At 38.3% G+C, this 14122-nt stretch overlaps 1 protein-coding gene and 3 non-coding genes across 4 annotated transcripts; all 4 read left to right on the top strand.

The window, feature by feature from the left end:
• The first annotated feature begins 7009 nt into the window (after positions 1-7009).
• RPS12 (ribosomal protein S12) lies at positions 7010-9751 on the top strand. The gene is made up of 6 exons (XM_039879041.1): positions 7010-7139; positions 7269-7319; positions 7491-7607; positions 8614-8716; positions 9163-9264; positions 9662-9751. Exons 2-6 carry the CDS (start codon positions 7306-7308, stop codon positions 9722-9724), a joined length of 399 nt encoding a protein of 132 aa, XP_039734975.1. The 5' UTR covers positions 7010-7139; positions 7269-7305; the 3' UTR covers positions 9725-9751.
• LOC120615846 (small nucleolar RNA SNORD101) lies at positions 7833-7907 on the top strand. The gene has a single exon (XR_005656376.1). It is a non-coding gene; the product is annotated as a small nucleolar RNA SNORD101 (small nucleolar RNA).
• LOC120615848 (small nucleolar RNA SNORD100) lies at positions 9010-9086 on the top strand. Its single transcript, XR_005656378.1, has one exon. It is a non-coding gene; the product is annotated as a small nucleolar RNA SNORD100 (small nucleolar RNA).
• Positions 9411-9539, top strand: LOC120615847 (small nucleolar RNA SNORA33). Its single transcript, XR_005656377.1, has one exon. It is a non-coding gene; the product is annotated as a small nucleolar RNA SNORA33 (small nucleolar RNA).
• Positions 9752-14122: the final 4371 nt, after the last annotated feature.

Raw genomic sequence — 14122 nt, 5'->3', positions numbered from 1 at the left:
AACATTAGTAATCTCCTCTATGTTATGTACCTTTTTTTGTTTTCTGGCTGCCTTTGGAATTTTCTCTTTATATTTGAGTTTCAGCAACAGTTCAATTATGATGTGCCACGGTATGTGTGTGTTTGTGTTTATATTTCTTAGGGTTCACTGAGCTTCTTGAAGCTGTAAATTTATGTGTTTCATCAAACTAGGGAAGCTTTTGGATATTATTTCTTCAATTTTTTTTTAAATCTCATTTTCTTATCTCCTTCTAGCATCCCAATTACATATATGTTAGATCTTTTTATTTTGTCCCACAAATCGTTTTAGCTCTATTCATTTTCTTCAATTGTTTTTCTCTCTCTGTTCTTCAAGCTGGGTAATTTCAATTGATTTAGCTTATAAAGTGTACTGCATCTTTCTTTTGTTATCTCCAATCTGCTGTTCACCCTTCCGGATAATTTTTTTCTTATATTTTCATTTCTCAAATTTCAATTTGATCCTCTTTTATCGTTTCTATTTTTCCTATTCATTCCTTATGAGATTTTTTTCTTTTTCTTTTCCCTTCTCTTTTCTTTTCTTCTTCCTCTTCTTCTTCCTCTTCCTCTTCCTCTTCCTCTTCCTCTTCCTCTTCCTCTTCCTCCTCTTCTTCTTCTTCTTCTTCTTCTTCTTCTTCTTCTATTAATATTCTTCTTCTTCTTCTTCTTCTTCTTCTTCTTCTTCTTTTTCTTTTCTCTCTCTCTCTCTCTCTCTCTCTCTCTCTCTCTCTCTCTCTCTCTCTCTCTTTTCTTTCGCACATTTCTAATAGCTGCTTTAAAATCCTGGTCAGCTAATTCTAACATTCTGATTATTTGAGATCACTTTCATAGATTGTTTTTTCTTTTGCATAGGAGTCATGGTTTCATGTTTCTTAGCACATGTAATAATTTTGGATTATATTCAGGACATCATTAGTGATAAACCGCAGACTAGATTCTGTTTTATTCTTTTTAAAATATATTGTTCGTTTGTTTTAATTTTATCAGAGAGTTAACCTCAAACTTTGTAATCTGTTTCCCCAGTGATGGGAGACAGCTGATATCTCTGTGCATTTTGTTTAGTCTTAGATGTGCTGCTTGCGGTCTACCCCATGCATGTGTAGTTCAGGGGCCAGACAGAGATTTAGGCAGAGTTTATACCCAGAATGTTTTTCCTCCTTTCCGGCTCTCTCCTTTCTGAGATTTTCCTCTCCCCTCCTTTTTAGCAGTGGTGGTTGCTCTAAATGCTGCCATCTGGCTTTCTAGTTAGTAAAACTGAGGACCTCTGACTATTGTTGTCCCATGTGGCACTGACTGGAGACTGACCTTATGCTAAAAGCCATAAAAATGGGAATTCAGCCAAAACCATTCCTTTTTCCAAGCAATGATTGCCAATCCCACCTTCTAGTTCTGCCTGCATTTGGTCACTTTCCAGCATCTTCAGGTGAATGTACAGACTTTCGTTTGTTATGTATAAGAGGATTATTCTTCCTAGTAATTTACATTTATTATATTTTATTAAACTAATAATGTGTGATGGATTAGGTAAAAAATTCTCATAGTCAGACAGTTAAATAGTCAGATAGTTGAGAAGCACTGTCTTACAAGACTTTTCATGAGTTCTGGTAACCAAGGTCCCTGGAACCATCTTGTTCCTACCATTCCCCAAACCTGATTGCTCAGCAACCTTTTTGTTCTCTAAACCATCCAATCCAGTAAATTCACTTTTTTGTTTTACGTTGGCCATAGGTCATTATGTTGCATGCAAAGAACTATAATTGATACAATATCATTCAATTTTTCTACAATGAACATGCTTACTTGTCCTAACATAAAAAAAGCAACAACTACCATTTACAAATGAGATCATCTATGACCTGGAGATACAGGATGGAAGCTAGCATCAGGAATAGTTTATTGTCATGTGGCTGATATCATATGATATCAAAAAACATATATGGCAGACTATGTAGATGTTCAACATTTACTAAAAATCAAAACTATTGTTTCAAAAAGATGACATAGAATGTCCAACCCTAAAGAATGTTTAAAACCATCTCATTCAACACCCTAGTACATTTTGTAGATGAGATACTTGAGGCCCAGATACTAAAAGTGTTTTGACAAAGGCTACAGAGTCAGGAAATGCATTTTCTGGAGAATACATGTAAATAACTTTTTTTTTTTTTAGGTGTGGCAACACTTGGTTGACCTCAAAGACTGCAAGGACCTTGTCAGCTTACAATCCCTTATTATTATTTTAAATGCCTACAGCACTTGGTCTTCTTAGGTGGTCTCCCATCCAAGTACTAAACCAGGCTCAATCTCACTTAGCTTCCGAGGTCAGACAGGATCGAGCTTGTTCAGGGGAGCATGGCTGTAGACAAGAATTCTTGAATCACCAGTCTGTCTTTTAACTTCATCGTTGGGGTTAGAAACAGTTATATGATTAGGATTTTTTTTTTTTTTAATGAAGCTCTAGTTCTCAGGACAGGAATGGTCCTGGCTTCATTCCAAGTGAATCTCTAATAAGATTTGCAGTTATCAAACACATTTTAGACCATCAGGACCTATTTTTCAGAAGAAATATTACACAGATAACAGCAGAGCTAGTCTATAGGAAGTAGCATTGAAGTCTGGAGTCCTACACACTCAGATTCTCCTTGTACCTCGAGTAAATAAATTTAATGATAATATAGGGTTTGCTCTATTGGCCAATACTCTTTATTTCATTTATAAGTTACCTGTGTTGCTGCTTTATAATTAGTTTATTCATAAACTTTAAGTATTATCTCTAATTGTCTTCCCGAGTATGTTCATTCCCCCAAGTTCTGGATTAACAAGCAGCTACAGTGCCCAAACAGCTTTGGGTAACATCTGGTAGAAATTTTTTTTAAAAAAGGGGCTGAGGAAACATTCTAAATAAGACTTACGAAAGCTCTGATGAAAATTACACAAAACTCTCAAAACATATATTGACATAAGCTTCCTACTTAGCTATATAATAATCTAGCCCTGTTCTCCTCCACAGACTTTTTTTCCCCTTAACAAAGTGGGTTTTCCGATTAAAAGCCTTATATATTAACTTTATAAGCTACTACCTACAGCCTTTTAAAATCTATTCTACTCTTATTCATCTACTTTCTTATTTTCTTTTTTATTTCTTCCTTCTTATCAATTTCTTTTTCCTTTGATTCTTCCTTTGATATAATAGGATATAATTATATCTTTTTTGGCCCAAGAGTTTCTTCAGCTACAACTAATTTTTCTTTGGTATGTTTAAAGCTACATACACCAAGATTAGACCTATATGCACCTAAGCTGCAGCAGGATAATATTTTCTGAGTTTTCTCCTATTTCTTCACTTCCATCTCTAACCATTCACTTTATTTTCTACACTTTAAAGGTAGAGACATTTTAAAAGTTTTGAAATTAAAAGCGTTTTTTGGTGGATGCTCACAACCTCCACCTAACTCACAAGAGATAGTAACTTATCACAGCAGTTCTCCATATGGCTTTTTTAAGATACGCATCTACCCAGATGCTTTTTTTAAACTTATTCATTCAATGAATTTATTCATTAGACATTAGACATTAGTTCTATTGATTCTATTATGTAAGTCACTGTACTAAGTTACTGGGTCATTTGGGGCAGGAAAAAAATAATATTTAAGAAACTTTCCGTGTTTTCATATCAATTTCTTTTATAAAGTAAATACCTATTTCTCAAGCATAGTGGTAAACACTTTAAACAACTATCTAATTTCATCTTCACAAAGATAGTTTTATCACCATTTTAGTCAGAAATGTAAGTAATTTGCCAAAGTGAGCTGGAATTTTAACTTAGCACAGCTGGGCCCCACCACTCCAAGATATAAAATCTGGCCTAGTTTCTCTTCCCAGCTCTGGTCATCCAAGTCAGCTTTTTGTAGTTCGACTAAAAGATCTTTTCTATCATTTAATCTGTTCTGCATCTCCCCCTTCTTTAACATCTGTTATGGATTAAATTGTTTTCCTCAAAAGAGCTATGTTGAAATCATAATCCCCCACATCTCATATCAAGACCCTATTTAGAAAATAGGGCTATTAATGTAATTAGTTAAAATGAGGTCATATTGAAGTAGGATGGGCCCTAATCCAATATGACTGGTATCTTTTTGAAAAGGAAAAATGTAGACACAGAGACAGACATGCACACAGGGAGAACATCATGAAGATTGGAGTTATGCCGCTACAAGCCAAGGAATATCAACTTTGCCGGCAAAGCTTGGGAAGCTAGGAGAAAGGCATGGAACAGATTCCCGCTCACAGCCTTAGAAGGAAGCACCCCTACAGACACCTTAATTACAGACTTCTTATCTTCAGAAATGTGAGACAATAAATCTCTGTTGTTTAAACCACCTAGTTTGTGATAACTTTGTTATGGCAGCCCCAGCAAGCTAATACAACATCTGCACTTGATGATTCAGAAACCCAATTTCAACTGCTCTTTTTCTGCCTAACTAGCAATATCCTCTTTCTCCATCTTTACAACTTTTTTGCACAAGGAGGTAGAACCTCATTGTTGAATTATTGCCAACTGTGAGATGTAAAGAGTTTTTCTTGAAATCTCAGTAATCCCCCTCCCACATTTGGGCAATCATCCAAATGGCTGAAGGGTTAAAAGCATGAGCTTTGACATCCACTGGGTTCAAATACCACCTTCCACATTTATTGGCTGTGTCATTTTGGGCAACTCTCTAAACCTTGGTTTCTTACCTGTTAAAGGGGGTGAATACCACCACCACCACATAGGATCTCAATGATCTCAATGATAATCAAGGAAGAAAATATGTGACGATAATTTAGCACATCAACTGGTTGTTAGAAAGTGCTAAACAAAATTACTCATTATTTATTGTTCCTAAAACAAACTTTAGAATTTATTTTTCATATACATTTCAGATGCACATTTGTGTACATTATGAAAGTATTATAATCTAGCCATTAGCTTCTCAATAGAGAAGAGGTAAACTTAAGCAAGTGAACTAGGAGAATCCATATTAAAGAAGCCTCGAACCACCAGCGTGCCCTTTAACTTCATTTCTGGGATTAGAACCGGTTTTAAAACCAGGATTTAAAAAAAGTGTAGCTACAATTCTAAGGAGGGAGGTTTACAACAGATAGAAAAGATATTTATAAGGTGAAATATTAAGGAATAGGCCCATGATACTTTAGTCTACAGAACAGATTACGAGCTGCTAGAAACCAGAAACCAGCCACGGCATAAGAATCACTTTCCCCCTAAATAAGTATGTTGTTTGGCAATGATTTTTTTCCCCATTTATGTTTCTTGAGTCTTTACCAAATTCCCTATCTCCACTCCAACATTTTTTTGAGGGTGGGAGCTAGAAATCTACTAATATGTTTATCACATTAACTTTTATTAATTTTAGATAATGGAAAATTTGCTGACACACTATTTACCACGTTCTCGTTCAAAAATACAAATGTGTTAAGATAACTTCCAAAAAAACTAAGAAGGCATCAGTGCTTTCGCCCTTAGTCTTTCTTCCACTTGGAATACCCTGTCTTTTCTCTCATCCTCCTATTGGGATCCTTTTGTTTGTTTATTTTTATTTCAGATGCTGCCACAAGTCTGAAGTCCTTCTCTTACCTTTCTACATCATCCCCATCTCCAACTCCCATGCCACTTTGTACCTCTCCTGTGGCCTTTGGGTATTTTAATCTTTGACTCAAATCTTAATCCCACCACAAGTATGGAAGCAGCAGGAATAAATCTTCTCAATTTTATAAACGCCATATAGCTTTTTTTTTTTTTAAGTGAAAGCTCAATAGTTAATTAAATGAACGGCGAACAATTTAGGATGATTTATAAATGGAAAGCAGGTTCGACACTTTAAAATGAAAATGTGCAAGCATTTGAAAAGCTAAATATGTACATCAGTTTATTAAAATTCTAGTATAGCTCTATTCTGATTAACTCTGCCTCGCACTCTTATCGTGTTACCCATTTTTGTTTTCTTTTAGGCACTCAACCTGACATTAACTTCGCTATTCACTGTATCCAGCCTTGGCACCTGTCAAACTCTTAACAGTTGCTGACTCGTTTGGCGACTCGTCAGGAGAGGACGGTAAAAGAAAAGGAAAAAGACTGATTATATTGGGTTATATTTCATGTGTTGAAAATTGGCGCGCGGGTTGCGGGGAGGATGGTCAGTCATTGCAAAATTCAAAATATTGCTTCCGGGGAAAATCAAATTTTAGGGTTCTCAGATTCCACTCCTAATTCCACCAGTCCTCGCGATGGCGAAATTAATGCCGAATATCTCAAAGACCACGTTTTCCTCTCTATATTTGTATACCCTTCCTATCCCTGTGTCTGGCACATAGTAGATGATTTAAATGCACCTATTGAATCCCCTTTTGCGCGGGACAACGAATCCAGGGGACAATTTCACGTTAAAAAAGAAAAACTTCACTTAGAACCAACTACATTTAGAAACCGGAACCAACTACCTGGCTGGAGGTTTCCTTTTACTAACAGATCGCTGGGAAGGTGGAATTTAGATGCACTTAATAGTGAAAAACGTGTTGGCTTTTAGGACCGCGCGCTACCACACACACACACACACACACACACACACACACAGGAGGATCACCCACAATGTCACACATTCACGGACATTCGGAGTGACTTAGATGCTAAGGGAGAGAATGTGCCACTCAGGAAGGCCCAGTTTTTGAGGTCGATGGGAATTATAAAACGGAACGTTAATGCTTAAAACGCGTTCTGAGGAATGAAGGGCGCGCTTGGCCGTTCTCGCGCTCCGTAGAATGAGCTCCGCGGGCCTCCGCACGCCACGCCCCCGGAGGGAAAAGACGAAGCGAGGCTGTCCGTGATGGTGCCTGTTATGTGGGCCAGTGATGGGCAGAGCAGTCAGAAGTGTAACAGTATCCTTGTCTCAGAACCACCTCGATCCGGAAACAAATTCTCGAGGCCCGGCACTACCAGAGACACCTCTTTCAAGGAGGAGAGAGCACATGCGCAAAGGGGTCCTGGGAAGCCCTTAAATACCGTCATGCGGTCGCGTACTGTCTCTTTCCCTGCCGCCGCGAAGTAACGCGGAGGCGCGGCTTGGGGTGAGTTGAGTGACGCGAGGGTGGTGGTTATGGTGCACGAGTCAGTGTATTTCGTCTGGGATTGGCGATGGATACTTAGGTTTAAAGTGAGTCTTTTAGTTAACTGGTGTCTTGTTGTTTGTATTACAGTGTTTTCAAGATTCGGCTTCTCCCGTAACCCACCGCCATGGCCGAGGAAGGGTGAGCCCAGGGCGGGGATCGCGGTGCTAAATCGTTGGCCGCGGGACGGCTGCGTGGGCTTGGGGCCAGACATGGCTCCATAAGCGTATCGGACATCTCACTGATGACTGCCGAGTCCAAGGCGTTAGACGGTGTGCGGGAATTTGATCATTTTGGTTTGTTGCATTTCAGCATTGCTGCTGGAGGTGTAATGGACGTTAATACTGCTTTGCAAGAGGTGCTGAAGACCGCCCTCATCCACGATGGCCTAGCACGTGGAATCCGTGAAGCTGCCAAAGCCTTAGACAAGTACGTGTGTCAATTTCAATACTGTGGGTTGTTGGAACCGGAACAAAACTGCAGCCAAGGGAAGAAAGCTTGAAGTTCATGGTGTTAGCGCAAAGGTTCTGAATGGCATCCGTTCTACAGGAAACCTAGGAAAAGGTATCAGAATTCCGATCTGTATAGCCCACTTAAGAGTTTGTGGGTCTCTGTTTGGAATGGGGATGACCAATTGATTCTTAAAACTACAGTGTTTGAATGATGACTCAAAGTGTCGGATACCCCTTCACTCTTTTTATGAGTGAAACTTAAAAAAGTCTGACAAACCTGTAAATTGTGGGGTTAATTTCACATTATCTAGATGAGATAGGAATCTTCATAGGGCAGTCTGCAAAACTAAATCAAGTTAAATTAATGGGATTTCAAGTTGTAAAAGCATCTAGACTTGTAGATGAATTTAGTAAGTGAAATAGCTGTTGTAGAAATGTTAATATGGAATACTTGTAAATACATTCAATTTAGTCTCTGGGATGGTTACATTGGCAAAACTGAGTTATAACTCTTTGATGTCATTTTAAAGGTACTTTAAGGGTTTCTAAGCCAGGTAAATTTGTCAGTTCAATAAACTGGTGTAGGTTGATGAGTTGAATCCATTGGAAACAAGACTTGATGGAAGTACTTCCTCAGGTCTTGGTGTGAATCCCTTGCACTATTTGGCAATGCTGCACAGTATTAAGTCTGGGCTACCAAGAAGTGACAACTCTGATCTAGTTTCTTTCACATAATTTTAGTCTGTGTAAGAGTGGCTTGCAAGAGGGCATGTTTGTGTGTTGGTCACGAACTAGTTACCCTACGTAAGCATTGGTATTACTGAATTGTTAGTGTTTCCATAGATGAATCTAATGAATGTATACCTTGTTAATCAGACTGGAGCAGTTTTGTTCACTAATGGTTTTGCTGCTTGTGTTTTGTCAGTGTAGCCAGTACTTAAGACAACTTCCCTTGTTTTTTTCTGTTGGATTTTGTATTTCAGGCGCCAGGCCCATCTGTGTGTGCTTGCATCCAACTGTGATGAGCCTATGTATGTCAAGTTGGTGGAGGCCCTTTGTGCTGAACACCAGATCAACCTAATTAAGGTAAGTTACGTGTCTAATTTGATTTATCTGAACTGCTAAGAGATAATTTAGCTTAATAAAAATTGGGCCAATGTGTCAGGATTAATGCAGGCTCGTGATTTTTGTCATACCAGAGCAAATTTGTAATGTTGAGCTTATTGCTTTCTTCAGGTATGAAAAACATCACATTAACCTGATACCGTTGACTATGCTAAAGGTAGTTATAGAGCAAACATTTTATTTCTGTAGTATTAAATGACAATTTTGGTGTTGATAGAAAACAAAACAGGATAGAATGAATAGGTGATCTTGGTGCTGTACATGATGACAACTGGCTCCCTCTACTGAACTGCCATGAGGAAACTGCCATGTCACCCTATCTGACTACAGCCACCTTTTGGATTTGATTTATTGCCAGTAGCATTAATGCCTACTAATATGGTGATTTTTAAAATTTCCCCCAATAGGTTGATGACAACAAGAAACTAGGGGAATGGGTAGGCCTCTGTAAAATTGACAGAGAGGGAAAACCCCGGAAAGTGGTTGGTTGCAGTTGCGTGGTGGTTAAGGTAAGTCGGTATTTATTTTTGGAATAAAGGTTATGCTGGGTAACCCTGTACTGAATCTACATTAAGTCAAGAACCACCTAAAAAATTGATTCTCAACAGATTTAAAAACGTTTTTCTGCCTTTCACAAAAGGAAAAGCCATAATTCAAGCCGGCCAATGAATCTGCTTACCTGAATGTGTTTTGCAGAAATATAGAAAAAGCTGGCAATAGTAAAGCCATGTTACGAGCCTTAAAGACATTGACATCATTAAGGTCCCTGAAAATGGCTACAAGAAATTTTAATGATGAACCATTTTCAGAAGATGAGCTAGGTTTTTAAAGCTTCACTATATTTAGTGCTAATGACTTTGTGGAATTTCTAAACGTTAGTAAAAACCCCATATGACTTTTTTTTAGGACTATGGCAAAGAGTCTCAGGCCAAGGATGTCATCGAGGAGTACTTCAAATGCAAGAAATGAACAAATAAACTTGGCTTTGGTTTTTCATCTCTGGGTTATTTTTATTTTTATTTTTTTTAAATTTTTTGTGGCACCTTAAGGTTCCTGTTAGTGAAGGACACAAGGTAATCATTGCAAGATAACTGGAAGCATGCTGTTTGTTTCTTTTGGTTTGTAAATGTAAGCCTAATCCCAAGCAGCAGTTAACTTCAGTACTGGCAATTAAAACAGTGATTAAAGCAGAGATAGGCTTAACAGTAACCTATTGATAGCTAGGGTTTTTTGGGGTGGACATTTATAATGGCTATTGGCCAGCCTAGAACCTAAGGCTACTTAAGTATGGGTATTAAAAAGGATCTTACGGTTGGGTGGATCAATAGAAAAAAAGGTGGGTAGGTTTGCATTTAGGCTATGGGCACTAGAAGATAAACGCTGTCCAGGAGCTCTTATAAACATGCCCATTAGGAAAGGTCAGAGTGTTTGTTGCTTTCACTGACCTAGATGTTAGGTACCAAAGCAAGGTGAATACTTCAGTGTACTCTAAGAATTCAGCAGGGAGAAATGGTGATTTATGTATTTTAAGATCAAGTTGGGTATTGTATGAGTGAAATGTTGAACCAGGTAAGACTAATAGAAGTCTTGTAATTTCTGGTAAATCACCAACTGCAGTACTTTGAATTTCTCTACCCTATTGGCCAACCTTGTTAGGGCGTATATTATGAAGCTAAATTCGACCAAATTTGGTTTTGAGTTCTCATTTTGTATTCTGTGTCTTTGCATCTTGCGAATTCACAGATCTTAAGCTCTTGACCAAAATCTGCCTTTAATATATAGCAGCCTCGGATAACACTAAAGGCTGGTTACCCTTAGCACAATATGCACTCGAGTGAATGGCCTCAAGTGTAAGCTCTAGAACTCAATGTAAAGTATGTGGGTAGACGGTGTGTAGTGTGGGATTGTCTGCTATGGTTAAATGCCAACTTGAGCTATTTGGTTTTTTTAGGAAAACAATTCTAGTTTCCTTATATTGGCATCTATTCAAACATTTTGAGTCCTATCTGGCACTGCTTGAGGTGGTGAGGCAGTAGCAAAAATACCACATTGTAAACTTTTGTTTTTATATTCTGAAATTCTATAATTCCAGCTAGGGAAAATAACTATTTTTGATTATAGCACTTGGTGCATTTCCTTTTTCCCCCCACTCAATGGCTTTTTTTTTTTTTGAGATTAGGGCAAGGGACTATTGCCTCTTGCCACTGACTTTAGCATTGGCATCTCTTAAAGGAATTTTCCACTCATGACCATGCTGCCACTCTTAAGTACTACTAAACTATCCATTCCCCACAGTCGTAGACTGCAAGATAGTCTCTGTCCTCATTCACTTTTAATCTCTCTTCTGGCTCGTGGCTTCTGCTAAAATAATGGTCACCAAGACTTTAACAGTCAAATCCAGAATTTAGTTTTTGTCTTGACTTCTCTAGGCATTTCAAAATTTTGTCCACACTTTGGCCTCTGCCACATTCTTCCTCCAGTCTTCATTCTCACTGCTCACCATTGTAATAGTTCCAGAGTTTAGGCTGAGGTCCTGTTTCTCCGACTTTTCTGGGGCATTGTCCTACCAAAGCTCGCACTAGAATCTTGTCTTTTCCACGTGTGTTCCTTGCTTTGGCTTTTATCAGCCCAAGACTAATGGTGTGCATTAAACAGCTCTGCAAGAACATCAGTTGGTACCTCAAATTTTGTATGCCTCAAGGTGAACCTAATTTTCCCTATAATGTGTCAGGTTAGAGGAAGGGAAAGCTATTGAACAACTAGTGTAGACTAGGCTCTGCATCAAGTGCTTTAACATCCAATATTTCTAACAGTTTCCCAAGCCATGGGCCACAGGGGTCCTCAACTCTTGCCTCTACCTTGTCTTTCAGCTGTTGTACACATCCAGATCATCGTAATAGCCTCCCAACTTCCATACTGTGGGTCACTGCTAACTTTGCTCTCAGAATTATAAAGTAGTCATCTGTCTTAGTGACTTATCTCTTCAGCTCCTCCTGCCTGGCAATATACTTGTCCTTCAAAACTCAAATCAAGCATAATTTTAACATTTGAGTCTTGTCTGTATCTTAGATGGGATTCACAAAGGAACCTGTCCGAGCTGAAGTGCCAGGGCAGATGTCTTTTTTGGGGGGGGGAGGGGAACCGATAGTTTTATGAATCCAGTTTCCAGATGTGCTTAGTCTCGTTGACATCCCGCATGTACCCAAAGTGAGGTAAATCCACCCCAAGCATTTGGTGATGGTTTTCTTACTACCATAGTGAGACGTGCATTCTTCTATACTTCAGGTATAAGAAACCTCCAAGCCAAACGTTCCATTTTCTTTCAGTTCTTAACTCTTATTTTTGCCTGGTCTTGGTTTTACTAAGATTGCTATCATGTGCTTATGGTAACTCACTTTAAATGTTTTAAAAAATGAAGAAGCACATAGAAAAATTGTAAAAAGGCTGATTTATGCCAGTGTCTTAATTTGTCCATCTTTAACTGGATTGTTGGAGCAATGGGGACTTTATATGGGCAGAGGTGCTATAAATTAGAAAAGTATAGAAATACGTAGTCTTACTAAAGATTAGTCTAACCCTGAAAGTGGAGCTTGATTTCTTCTTTTCTTTTTTAATTGAGCGTACATAGAGTTGGGCTCGAGGAATATGCTGAGCATAAGCAAGCTTATATACCTCTTGCATTCCAAAGACTCAGGAGGGAGGAGGAGATTTAGCCAAGGAAGAGAAGATCACAACTTTCACCAGGCTGAGGATGGCGCAGGCTGATGACTAAATGTGATCAGGCATTGTCCTCTCAGCCAGGATCCTCAGAAAGCCCAGTCCACAAGCCAGAACAACTCCCAGTAGTAAGTTCCTGCAAGAGCAGTGGAGGCACCAGGGCTGGGCTAAGGAAATACCCAAGAGAGGCCACCACGTGCTCTCATCCTGTAGAGAACCTGCTGGATGAAGTGTGACTTTGCTGGTGGCCAAATGCTAGAGATGACTGAGGTAAAAGTTGATGAACCTTACATAGGGTGATGAGGTATTTTAGGACGTGTGCTACAAAATACAGGCATACCTTGGAGATACTGCAGATTTAGTTCGAGAGCAGTGTAATAAAGCAAGTTTCAACAATGTTTTGGTTTCCCAGTACATATAAAACATGTTTGTACTCTAGTCTCACAAACGTGTGCAGTAGCATGTTTAAAAAGAACTTACATACCTTGAAAAATATTACTGGAAAATGGTGACCATCATCTGAGCCTGTTGGAAAAACGGTGCCGATAGTCTTGCTCGAGGCCGGGTTGCATTTGTAAAAAGCACAATATCTGCAGAGCACAGTAAAGCAAAGCACAATAAAGAGGTGTATGCCTGTATTGATTGACATCAGTGTTCAGAAAGACTGGAACCTGAGCTCTAGGCAAAAGTAAATGACAAGTCCTTTATAAAAAACGGATTACACTTCAAATAGCATAAGAACACCTAAATTCAAACTGCTGTTGGAAATGAGATGTTTCAATCAGCTTTTGATCTAAAACCCAGAGCCTAATCACAGTCTGACCTGTTAAAGTTGCATTACAATCTGACTTCCTCAAAATGCTTAGAAACGAGGAGAGTGATCTTAAGGATTCTTAACCTACAATAAAACGGCAATTTTCTAAACTAGTTTGCAGGAAACAACCTGAAGAGTATTTCTCTACTTTTTTCTTCATATTCGTTGACCACCTTCCTAATTTGATTTCCACAGCAAATTGGCTTTGAGAAGGGAATGCAGAGACTAGTGATTTTATAGAAACATGGTCTCAAGTTCCCTCTTTGTGAACTGATCTGAGTTGTGAAGCATGGAAATGTGGTGGCCTTAGTGATCATCCTGTGGCCCTGCCAACCCAGGAGGTTTTGTTAATCTTGTATTTTTTGATAAAGGGAGATAAAAATTGTAAAGCATACATTCAGAGTGCTCTTAGTTAAGAGAACACATTGACCAGTTACAGATGTAAGGATGGTTATAGCTTAAATATATCACAGCTATAAATACCTTCGTTGGTTGAAGGAGAATATGTAAAGTGTACATTTACACAAATGGAATATTATGGTGCCATAAAAATGGACAATATAGGACATTTGTTAATATATTTTTAAAGCAATATTCATAGTGTACAATAGGACCACATTTTTTTTTTTTTTTTAAATATAAGGGTCCATGCTGGCAAAGAGAAAAAGATACACATCAAGTTTTAACCATAGTTTCTGAAAAGGTGGGTATTGGATCTTTTGCTTTTTTTTAATCAGCGTATTGTTTTTGTCATAAAGACATTTTTAATTAAATGAAATTATGATACAGGACTTCTTGGAGTTAATTTTAAGTACCATTAATATAAAAGTTTTAAA

This window comes from Pteropus medius, unplaced genomic scaffold (genome assembly GCF_902729225.1).
Source record: "Pteropus medius unplaced genomic scaffold, Ma_sr-lr_union100, whole genome shotgun sequence".
Classification (NCBI taxonomy): domain Eukaryota; kingdom Metazoa; phylum Chordata; class Mammalia; order Chiroptera; family Pteropodidae; genus Pteropus; species Pteropus medius.
The sequence above is the reverse complement of the archived record's forward strand: the minus strand, read 5'-3'. Positions and strand labels throughout refer to the sequence as shown.

Excerpts from the sequence above, each read along its gene's own strand:
- RPS12 (XM_039879041.1), top strand. Across the intron at positions 7,608-8,613 it reads GCTGCCAAAGCCTTAGACAA|GCGCCAGGCCCATCTGTGTG; the intron begins GTACGTGTGTCA and ends TTTGTATTTCAG. Across the intron at positions 9,265-9,661 it reads GCAGTTGCGTGGTGGTTAAG|GACTATGGCAAAGAGTCTCA; the intron begins GTAAGTCGGTAT and ends ACTTTTTTTTAG.